This window comes from Ruditapes philippinarum, unplaced genomic scaffold (genome assembly GCF_026571515.1).
Source record: "Ruditapes philippinarum isolate M1 unplaced genomic scaffold, ASM2657151v2 ctg495_1_1_1_1, whole genome shotgun sequence".
Taxonomy (NCBI): Eukaryota; Metazoa; Mollusca; class Bivalvia; order Venerida; family Veneridae; genus Ruditapes; species Ruditapes philippinarum.
Genome location: NW_026859038.1, coordinates 60,494 through 72,970, shown reverse-complemented (window position 1 = coordinate 72,970; position 12,477 = coordinate 60,494). Strand labels below are relative to the sequence as shown.

Genomic DNA, 12,477 nt, shown 5'->3' with positions numbered 1-12,477 from the left:
ACTTGCCACTACAAGAATTTTGTATCTCTTGTATTATTTTGCGTCCATTATATATATATTGTACATGTATATAATCACTTTAGTCATCTAACATTACAGTATTATCATGATCATAAAACTAAGTCAATGTTAAATACCATCATGTTATCATATTTGTAATTTCAAACTATACTTCTTTCATATTGAAGGTTGATTGCATGACTGCTGTACCTTGATGTAAATATTAAAAAGTTACAATAGTGGTTTAAATTTTGAATGGTTTAAATTTTAAACAGGGCTTTTGTTTTTTGAAACAATTTTTTAAAATTTGGTTTTAAAAAATTTTAAATTTTAAAATCTTTAAATTCCCTTTTCTGTTTTTTTATGTCTCAAATATGAAATTTAATTAAAAAAGTTACGAGAATTGTGTTTATAGAGTTTTCTATTGCAGTGTGACAAAAGGGTCTTGTATAAAAATCAGTAATCTTACTATAAATATATATTTCCACAAACAAATTATCTTTTATCAACATATTGGCAGGTACTCCTTATAAAACTATATAAGTGTTCTTCATCATTTATTCCCTAAACAATCACCTTTACATATTAGCAACCTCTCTACATACCAACCACCTTTGTCGTCAGTCAACACATTTGCAACTTCTTTTTCCTACAAACTAACTTTACTTTTAATCTACATATCAGCAAAGTCAACATATCAGCAGTCAACGTATCAGCAAAGTCATCATATCAGCAAACTCTATAAATTAGCAAAATCAACATATCAGCAAACTCAACATATCAGCAGTCAACATATCAGCAAAGTCAACATATCAGCAAAGTCAATGTATCAGCAAAGTCAACATATCAGCAAAGCAATGTATCAGCAAAGTCAACATATCAGCAAAGTCATCATATCAGCAAAGTCAACATATCAGCAAAGTCATCATATCAGCAAACTCAACATATCAGCAAAGTCATCATATCAGCAAAGTCAACATATCAGCAAAGTCATCATATCAGCAAAGTCATCATATCAGCAAACTCAACATATCAACAAAGTTAACATATCTGACATATCAGCAAAGTTGACATATCAGCAAAGTTAACATACTAGTATCTGCAAAGTCAACATATCAGCAAAGTCAACATATCAGCAGTCAACATATCAGCAAAGTCAACATATCAACAAAGTCAACATATCAGCAAAGTCATCATATCAGCAAAGTCATCATATCAGCAAACTCAACATATCAGCAGTCAACATATCAGCAAACTCAACATTTCAACAAAATCAACACATCAGCAAAGTCATCATATCAGCAAAGTCATCATATCAGCAAACTCAACATATCAGCAAAGTCAACAAATAAACAAAGTTAACATATCTGCAAAGTTGGCATATCAGCAAAGTTGACATATCAGCAAAGTTAACATACTAGTATCTGCAAAGTCAACATATCTGCAAACAAGATATATAAGGGAACTCAATATATCAGCGAGCAATATTTTAAACCTCTTCATATCTCTCAGACTCTACAAATGACCTTTACATTTAAAGCACAAATGTGTGACCTCTTCATATATGTATAAATGACCTTCACCTTAGATCTTCAGGGCAATAAATTATATGTATGGCCTTCTTTTAAGTGTATTCTATAAACTACATTTTTTGTACATGTATAACGCGCTACAATCTTGAAGAAAATAACGCCGGCCTGTTTACATTTAAAATCACTTTTAAACATATGGATTATGTTTCTTCACCTGTTAATCCATTAATACGTCTTAATTAATTATTAGTGACGCCCACGAAAAAAGAATTCATACGGAAAACGAACATAACATTTATAGTGAGTGTACCGTTTAAAATACAGTGCAATCTCAACATTTCCATCCTCTGTTGCATAATAATTTCTTTACATTCCCGCAATAGATGTGGGAGCAACAACTAAAATCGTGTCTCACAAATTGGGTTGCTGTGCAAAGTCTAGGAAACACACATGTCTAGATATATGGACGTAGGTTGAAGCAACTTTGATTTGGAGATTTTTTTTAATTTTTTTTTTAATTTTTGGTACAGATCTGAACACCAAAAGCACGGCTTGTCACCCATCGGGTTATAAATTAAAGTTTAAAAGGCAATTTATAAAAATGTAACGTATTTTATAACCCCCCCCCCCCCCCCCCCCTCCCACACACACCACCACCACCGGCTAAAGAAGCATTAAAGTTTTCTGAAAAGTGAATTTACTAATACTTACTACTTACCTACTAATGCAGAAAAGTGAAAATAACAGCGAGAAAGTGTTTAGATTAGACAGTTATCGTATCACTAAATTAAATCTTAAATAAATTTTTCACAGCCCAGTGCGTCTTTTCATGGAGTTATATGTATAGGCGTTCTTCATCTATATATCAATGTAATTGTTAAAATCGCGCTTGTTGTAGCACTTTATAAATAATTTTACCAATTGCCTAAAGAATGTCGGATTTTGAAGTAGACCGGGCAATTATAGAGCTACTTGTACCGTAACAAATAGAATTGATCGAATGTGTATTTAATGGCTTAATACTTTGAACAAAAATGCGGCTTCCATTAAAGTAAATATGACAGTAGAGTTATAGATTGACCGGTACGGTTGGATTTAATTCATCGGTTAGTTTTTGTCAATATTTTTGTGCTAAATTGAAATCAATATAAATTTTAATGCGGATAAATTGTGTATAATTTCTGTTTCGTTCATGGAACAATATCTGAAAGAATATACACTGTGAAGTGACTTCGTTATTAAGAATACTTGGAGTATGCGACAGTTATGTATGTTAAGGTTTAACCAAGAGAAGCTGAAAATAAATCCTTGTTTTATAACAATTTTGTACTGTTCTTGTACCAACCCAGGTCGGGACCTGGCTAATTCTCGACAGTAATTAAAATACCCGATCACGTGTTGCACGGGTAACGGAGGAAATGGGGAATATAATAGAGAAACTACAAAGTTGTCGACATCGTATGAAACATCTAACTGATGTATTTGATGGAAAAGAACCGCGGGTATTGATCCTAGGACTGGACGGTGCAGGTAAGATTGTTTGTAATAATGGTACAATATTATAGTACTGATTATCTGGCACTTTAACAAGTCTTTGTGTAATATACATGTACTGTAGTTTTATACACATAAACTTAGATTTATCCGATATACTCTCTTGTTTAATAATCATAGACTTTTTAAAAAGATATTTCGACTACAAGATCGATATAACAAGCTTCATATTACTAGTATATACGTGTCGGCCTTTATTGCGATTTTCGTATATTTAATATAAAAAAGCCCTGGTGCACAACTTGTTGGGCTACTTCGAATGCTTATTATCATCTCTGCAACTTGACAAACATACTGCCATGTATTCTACAGAATGGCTGGTTCAAAAATACGCACTACTAATGACCCGTTTTTGGATCACGGACAAAAGGCATTCCACTGTTTTTGAAGAAAAGTGACAAAATCTCAATGGGTGGACACAAATTTCGAAGTTCAAATTGTAATATGACAATAAGCTCCTCGGATGAAAGGATAACAGCCTTTATTGCAACTTGTCTTCGTTAATACATTGCTTAAATTCAATTAAATGTGTGGTCAGTACATGCTTCGTAATGAAGTCTTATTTACTTGGGCGTCCAATATATTGATATTATCAACATGACCTCTGAACTTTCTATATATTTTGTAAGATTTTAATTTCCCACATTTTTTTTCAGGCAAGACGACGATATTGTATAAGGCGAGGTTGGACGACACAATATTTGCAAATGTTCCACCTCGGGGTATAAATATTGAACTAATGACACCACGACGAGGTGCTACGATACAAGTGTATGACATGCCCGGCAGTAAACTTACACGTTATTTGTGGCCAAACTGGTATAACTGTGCAGAGGGTACGCTCATTTCTAAATCTAAAATTTATAAACTCCCAGAGACTGATTATTTTTAGGATGCGACGAACCTTGTTCTTTAAGGTACACCAACTTATTCGGAAAGCACACCTTATATATTGGTAATTTGGTACATTAAAGCTAAATATATTATTGGAGGTCCGGAAAAAGATTTCTAACCGGAGATGATTTCATTATGTATGTTCTTTGGTGAATAAATCATGTCTAAATGTAAATATTAAAAGAAACCACAAAGATGCATCCATTAAATTTATAAAACATTGTAATTTCATCAAAGAGATTTCATGCATGACCTGTGACATGAAATTAATGCCTAATAGTATCATTTGCAATATAGCTTTGAATAAGGCACAGCTTTAGATATGTACTAAAACATCGATTTACATCATGAAGCTAAATATATATTGTACCTTTTTTATCAATTATTAACGCAAACCTATATTGAAACAATCATGAATGTTTTATTTCATTTTTTTATATTTCCTGTAGCCATTGTTTACGTTGTGGACAGTTCGGACAGTGTCCGGATAGACGAGGCAAAGTTCGAGCTTCATGATATACTGCAGTCAAGTTACCTTAGACGAGTGCCGCTCATTGTAGCAGCGAACAAACAAGATAAAGATGGTTGGTATTTGTTAACATTATAACTTGATTTCTTATGCATAATATGAGCCGCGTCACGACAAAACCAACATAATGGGTTTGCGACCAGCATGGATCCAGATCAGCCTGCACAGCCGGATCCATACTGTTCGTTATCAGCGTCTCTACTTGTAATAGGGTTTGTAAGCGAACAGCATGGATCCTGATCTGGATCCATGCTGGTCGCAAACCCATGATGTTGGTTTTGTCATGACGCGGCTCATATTTATTTACTAAAGCACCACCAGATTTCTATCATTTTATAAATACGGTTTTAGGTTACGTATAAATATTTGAATAATGCACGGGTTTACATAATAGCTCATATAAAGTTAATGATCCATAGATAATAATTACATGTATGTTTCCATATACAGAAATGAACTGAAAGTAGAATACAGTGAATTGAGTTTTTAGATACTTTACATTTATATATTTGGCTACACATAATAGAACTTATACAGTTATTATACACACTATCTACATAATACGAAACATTCATATTTTACAGATTTTTAAACTAATTTTTGTTCTTTTCTTTCACACCATATACAATAAAATACAAAGTTTCTCACGAAACATTCAGGTTGGACCAGATGTTCAGTTACTTTACCACAGAATTATTGTATTTGTAATTATTGTATGTAGCAAGATACTGTAAATACATAAGTTACCGAAATAAACTTTTTCTTCTTCTTGAAAAAGTTACTTTACCATTTATTGTCAGTCCGTCCGTATTTGTGAATATTTATATAGAAACTACTTAATTATGTTAAAACTGTGTAAAAATAATATGATGATCAAAAATTATGCAAATTACACATAATGCTAAAACTGTAACATTTATTCTTTCATGTCATCTGATTTTGATTTGAGACAACTGTTTAATTCGCATGTTTCTCACGGGTAGTCGTTAAATATTGCAGGAACATGTCTGAGAAATATCAGAAGACCGTTGTACTTATTAAAGGCACTGGGAAGATTCTCTGTCTTGTAATTCAGTGAAGTTGTATGTTGTTTAGATAATATCATAAAATGATGGAAAGCGGTCTCTCCGCCGGTACTACATAACCTTCCATATGATAACTTTATAAATACCAAAAAGAGGTTGCCGGAAATATATCACTACTTTGTGTTTCCAATATATTATAGTTTTAGCTTTTATATTGAAACCATTTTTATCTTATATGAAATTTGTTTCAGGTGCTTTGAGTAACGAAGTGATTACAGCAGAGTTAGACCTAACGTCTATTGAAGACCGTGACTGGTCAATACATGGAACATATGCACTCAAAGGTACAGGAATTAAACAAGTGTTTTTGGATGTTGTAGACAAAATCAAAGCGTTTAGACAATACAAGGCTTCTCTGATTGCTCAAAATACAATAAGAAAATCACAAATTGAAAAATCAAACGGTGTCCCTGGTGAAACTAATATAGAAATTACTGACATTGAAATCAAAGATTCTAACGACATAGATAAATCAAACTCGTTGTTTGAATCCATTAAGAAAAAAGATGAGTTGAAGAGTGAAGAAACGGCCTCAGCAGGTAATAGTAGTGGGACTTCCGACAGTAACCCGGCGGAATATGATCGACCACCGCCGGATTTCGGAATGCCGACAGAAGAAGGTGATATGAAACCACCAGACAGTCCGGAAGCTGATAAGACAGACATTAGCACGGAACATGTTAAAGTTACAGATTTAGACGAAGACTCATCTGACTCAGATACAGAAGATATTAATGACGCGAATATTGAGGGTAACGAAATAGGAAGTTTGTTCGAGTTTGAGGCAAACGCTCCCGTTGCTGTAGTGTAACATCTCAATACTGAACCAAATCTCATTACTGAACCAAATCTCAATACTGACCTTGAACGGTGTTGTTTAAACGGATATACATGTATCTTATGTTGCAATAGCCACCTTTCCAAATTATATAAACTTTCTGGTCGACTGAAATCCAGAAAAGTATGCAAATAGTTCATATATATGTATTTATTCCATTCTATTGAGACAGACAAACACAACTTACACGTCTGAGGTTATTTTGCACTGTTGCATTCCATACTTGTTTTCGAATAGCAAGGTATACATGGTGCTTTTCGAGTTTTGCTTGTGTAACACATATATAATACATGTAGTATTGAAACGGATGCAATCAATTTGATTGCCGAGACTACGGCAATTTTTTATATAGAAATTCAGTGATGTAAAATTTCAATCTATGACAATGACTTAAGGAATGACAAGTCTCATCTACACAATCATAGCTAATCAAATAAAGTAGAGGGCTATTTTCAGAGCGGTAATACCTGGTGATCTTAGCTGCTGTTTGATCAAATTCAGCCTTAGAAGTCGAGTTCCCTCTATTAAATTTGCTACTTAGTTTGTCCGGTTAAGTTATGGACGGTATTTTCTGTATGTTTGTTCTGCTCAGATACTCCGTCTGAAATCAGGAAATACTGTAAACTAGTGCAAGTAAAGCCTCTCTCTAGCAGAAAAGCTAAAGATCGCAATGTGAAAAGTAAATAAAAGGAGAAGATTGTGTTTTAAAGTAGGATAATAACGCTACCAGTCAACAAAGACCCGACTCTTGGCTTGTTGTGATTGTGGCATATAAACCGTATATTATGTTGGATTGATCAGAGTGAAACAAGGTTGAACTCAAGATATGAACCATGTGACCGAACAAAGTGTTATTATGTGTTTGTTTGGTTAATAATTCGATATATTTACATTCACTTACAACTTTGTCGACATTCCGGCTTCCCAGACCATTTCATAATATCAACAAAGTTAAAATAGGTTAGGCTATATATTAGCTTTTTTACAAACAAATAAAAACCTATATGTTTGTACAAACATGTACTTAATCAATACATGTATATGCAAAATAACATCGAACAATTGTTTAGGTTTTTATATGAGTCAGGTTTTCCATTTCTCATTTATATTAAAGGTTGATTGCTTTAAACATATTAATTTAACAAGTTCTACCACTTTCGAGTTCGCTTCCTGGAACCAACCAGTACTGGTGCCATATGAAGAAACATGGTCGTGATCCGAGTAGGGCTCGAACCTATAATCTCTGGGTTGAGAGGCAGATGCCTTAACCACTAGGCCACCTATAGTTTACATGGTCCACGTCTGTCAACCAGTATTCTGGGTGCTTCAAATATACAAAAATTCATTCATCGTAACATCTTTGACTGACCAATTTTAACTACAATGTTTAAGAGAGATTTTAGCACTGTTTTAGATGTTACAATTTTAAAGTGGGATAATTACAGGTTTCACGTTACTTGTATATTTTATGCATATATATTTGTTTATGACAGCTGTTTCGGTCACTTTATAAACTGTGATGTTTACTACAATTTCAACCTCTTTACCTATATATTATGTATTCCACATTTGTTATAAGAATATGTATGGAACACAAAATAAATCAAAACCACATTTGAAGTGTTTACTTGAGTTATTGACCTGTAAAGAATAACCAAGCATGAAGAAGTAAATGAATAATAATGATGTATTATATGTAATTACAATATATTTATTAAATGCTCTGGATTGGAAATAGGATAGGATAAACGCATTTATCTCCCTTATATAAAAATTAAATTATTTCGATTGATTTTTTTTTTTGTATATATATTTTGATTTCACACCTTATAAAATATAATCAAGGAATTTTCAGTATTTGCACAACTTTATGTTCCAAAAGAAATCATTAATTTATTGGATTCAATCCTCGTTTTAATTTACAGAATCTAACACATCCATATGAAATACTAACCGTACCCTTTATTTCAGAGTCCAAAAATCCATTTCAAATCATTATTGTACTTGAACTAACAAAGTTGTGTCAAAATGTGACAAAAGTGGTGTGAAATAAGGAGGTCATATATTCATTGTTGAGAACATTACTGAATTCTATCGGACTCGTACACAGATGAAAACCCTATTATACTGTGCTCCTCTTATTTCACGGTACTTAACGCTTTGAAACCAGAAAGAAAACAACAAATGAAACTTATGGTACAAAAATTGTCATAAGCTATAACATATAGGTACTTTCTACTGTGTGGCACAAGAAAACAACAATATATTCCGTCAAAGTCAATTTAATGGACCAAATGTCGGCCGTTTTGAAAACAGTATGTCATCATTAAAATCGCGGTAATGGTGTTTCATTTCCGGTTTTTTCATGTTTAAGTTAAAATTTTTACATGTTAGTTTGCTTGATTTTAAATATTAAAATTATCCTTACTTTGCAACTCATTTTTTTTTCAACAAACAAGAACATTTAGCACACATATATAATATCAGTCTTGGCTAGCGCCTCTTGACAGTTGCATTGTATACTCGTCTAATAGAATTCAGTATGTACTAAACAGTGGATAAAATAACACAGCTATATTTAATACTGTAATCTTAGTCTCTGATAATAATAACCTCATGATATTATACATGTAGCATGGTCATTTGCGTACTTAACCATTTTAAAACGGATGACTGTACGGAACATTATATCAGATATGTATGGTTGAACCCTTAGCACTCTCCATTTTGATGCAGTTTATATATTGTCATATGGTGCCGAAACAGGTTCAAACTTCAAAGTCACACCAGGGGTCAAAACTATCTCACCTGTTGGAGCTAAGAGATGCATAGACTCAAGTAATTCGAACCCATTTATTCGCCTCTTACGATCACGTAGGTATAGACGGTGGCTACAATTTTTATACCGGTGTAACATTAAATTTTGACCCTGTTGAGAAATGACCCTGAGGGTCATTTTTCAACGTTGAGAATTGACCCTGGGTCATTTCTCAATAGTCACGGGTCAATTCTCAACGTTGAATTTTGACCCACCCGTTAAATTTTGATCAGTAATGTGAAGGTGTTGAAAAATGACCCCGGGTCGTAATTCAACGTTGAAAAGTGACCCCAATTTTTTGATATTTGGAATGTAAGTTTTAAGGTTAAAGTGCATGGAGGTATAAAACGTCAAAAACGCATTAATGGGTAAACTTAAAGCCTGTTGGTGCGTCCGTCCGTTGTTTCCACAGATTGCATTACCTTTAAATCTAATTTATCGTTCTTTATGTAGGTAAAACAAATGAAAAATACAGTTCAGCAACATTTGGGGAATATATATTAAAATCGTGCAATAAAATCGAAGTATTTAAGTTATGAGACGTCGCATGAAACAGGTCATTAATGAACGAGCGTAAATGAGTCATTTTTATTTCGCTGACATTAAATGATATCTCTATACAGACGGCAAATGTCATAATTATGTGTCTGCCCCTTACTCTTGTCCCATTTACGCAGCATCCTAAGTTGGGGCTTGATTTTTGTGTGTTTTGTTTTGTAGTTTAAAATTAATCTTATTTTTAATACATCGGTGAAAATTTAAGTGAAATATGTTATTTAAGGTTTGGAAAATTGAAGAAAGTATTTGGCACCCACCTTGTTTTAAGATTACCTTTACATAATGGTGTACCCCGTCTGTCAAATGGTGCCCAGCTTATCAACTGCAGCTATTCAATGATATTTAAGCTACTTTACTCCGAGGACATCAATTCCAACCCCTATTCCTTGATATATGAATCGAGAGTCTTACTCCCCTATAAACAAACATGAATTGTCCTTCGTACGGTGTACTGTTATGGCCATCGCGTTTTCTCTGAGGACGGAAAACGCGAAGCATGACAGTACGATGGTGACAGTACGACAATACGATGGTGACAGTACGACAGTACGATGGCGATGCACGACAGTACGATGGTGATAGTCCATCGTACTGTCGTAGTGTCACCATCGTACTGTCGTACTCTCACCATCGTACTGTCGTAGTGTCACCATCGTACTGTCGTAGTGTCACCATCGTACTGTCGCCTTCCGTTAGCGCATGAACGGCAGCCAAGATTCCCACCACTGCCTGCAAGCTCAGTCTGTCGAAGAAAACATTCAATGTGTAGTTTTTTCGTGGAAAATGCATAGGCTTGGAACCATAAAAGAATGTTTACTTGTAAGTAACTGTATCAGTGTGAACAGGCTGAGCAAGCATTTTTAGTATTTACAGTAATTAGCATTTTTTCTGCATTGGCGGAGGCAGTGGGTTCGAATCCCATGCTAGGAGGTGTTATTTTGAAGCCTCTTCAAAATATTTTTGACATGATAACCATAATTACATAGTAAATACTTCAATCTGTCATTGTCGTAGTAACGTGTTGAGTAACTCACTTTTTGTTGCCATTAAAATCTATAATTTCTAATCTTTTAGGCCGAATGAGCTAAAATTTCAACTTGTGCCCAGTCAGGTTAATTTGATGTGTATGAAATTAATACATAGTACTAACCACGCAAGGACGCCACTGTTAGCTAACGTTAAACATTTGGCTTATTCAAACTCGAATTGAATTTGCCTAAATATGAAATTGTCTCACTCGTGAATTAATGTATATTGAGTAATGTAGCCGTCTTACATTTCAGGTAACAATGTCTTAAAGAATAAACGTTTCAGGAAGGCTTCAACAATAACATTATATATACAGGCAATTCGAATCGCCTTCAAAATTAATAGAAACATTTATTTAAAATGTACCTAGATAGCCACTTCCACCTTTGATTCCAGTGTTGGCGTCTTTTCAACTTTAACTGATTCAGTTTCCTTTTCAATTGACGGACACTAATATTACAAAGAAAACGTACAATAGCTTGAACAAGAGCTGTCAGTAGGACAGTGCGCTCGACTTTTCGTGTTTGCCAATAAACAAGCAATCAAAGTTAAAACATGTATCTTTAAAGGATGAGGGCAATATTCAATGTATTTTTGAATTAAAAAGGGGCATAATTCTGTCAAAATCTTGACAGAGTTGTGTACTCCTGTCTGTTGATGGATGTCATGATGGCAAGTAAGTATGATTTAGTTTCAAAGCAATATCTCAAACTGTTTTGAAATCAAATGAGGTGGAACGAAATACTTAAGCAATATTATATGTCGATCAAGGTCCTTAAATTTTTTAAAGTAATTCGTGACAGAGTTATCATCTCTTGTCTATAGATAGGGGTAATGATTAAAGCAGCATTCAAAGTTTCAAGCACCATCTCAAAGGGTTGGGCATAATTCTATAAAACACTCGAGACACTTATATATACTCTTGTCTTTTGATTAGGTCTTCATGGTAAGTACATATCTATCTTTAGTTTAAAAGCTGTATTTGTAACGGTTTTGAAATAAAGTGAGGTGTTAACCAAGCTCAATACACTTTGTAAGTCCAAAAAGGCTCATAATTCTGTCAAAAATCTTGACAGTGTTATGTACACTTGTCTGTAGATGGAGGTTATGATGGTAAACAGGTATCGAAAGTTTCAAAGCCATGTCTAGTAATTTTAAAATAAAGTGAGTTGGTACGAAAAACTTTACGATGTCGGGTTGAGTAGGAAAAGTCGAGCTCAAAATGTTGCAAATTCCTGAGAAAAAAAAGTAATAAAGGGCAAGTACTTGATATATAAACCTTAGAAACCGAAAGTAGAATAGAAAATTTAATACACTGAAACACGTAAACCTTTATTGAATAACTAAAATAAATTGTAGAAAAGGTAAAACATGTCCATTCACAAATTTCATTCCTAACACAAACTAGAATAGCCCTTGTAATAAAATCGAAGCATTGTTACTGTCATTGAATTGTAGAAGTCATGTAGAAGACACTACGACAGTACGATGGCGATAGTACGACAGTACGACAGTACGATGGTGACATATTTCACTTAAATTTTCACCGATGTATTAAAAATAAGATTAATTTTAAACTACAAAACAAAACACACAAAAATCAAGCCCCAACTTAGGATGCTGCGTAAATGGGATAAGAG

General features: G+C 33.7%; 1 protein-coding gene across 1 annotated transcript; it reads left to right on the top strand.

Annotated features, from left to right (window-relative positions):
* The first annotated feature begins 2,394 nt into the window (after positions 1-2,394).
* LOC132754964 (ADP-ribosylation factor J-like) lies at positions 2,395-8,040 on the top strand. The gene is made up of 4 exons (XM_060745718.1): positions 2,395-3,062; positions 3,743-3,922; positions 4,430-4,564; positions 5,786-8,040. The coding sequence occupies exons 1-4, from the start codon at positions 2,951-2,953 to the stop codon at positions 6,403-6,405; spliced, it is 1,047 nt and encodes a 348-aa protein (XP_060601701.1). The 5' UTR covers positions 2,395-2,950; the 3' UTR covers positions 6,406-8,040.
* The last annotated feature ends 4,437 nt before the right edge of the window (positions 8,041-12,477 follow it).

Excerpts from the sequence above, each read along its gene's own strand:
- LOC132754964 (XM_060745718.1), top strand. The coding sequence starts at position 2,951 with ATGGGGAATATAATAGAGAAACTACAAAGTTGTCGACATCGTATGAAA. Across the intron at positions 3,923-4,429 it reads CTGGTATAACTGTGCAGAGG|CCATTGTTTACGTTGTGGAC; the intron begins GTACGCTCATTT and ends TATTTCCTGTAG. Across the intron at positions 4,565-5,785 it reads GAACAAACAAGATAAAGATG|GTGCTTTGAGTAACGAAGTG; the intron begins GTTGGTATTTGT and ends AATTTGTTTCAG.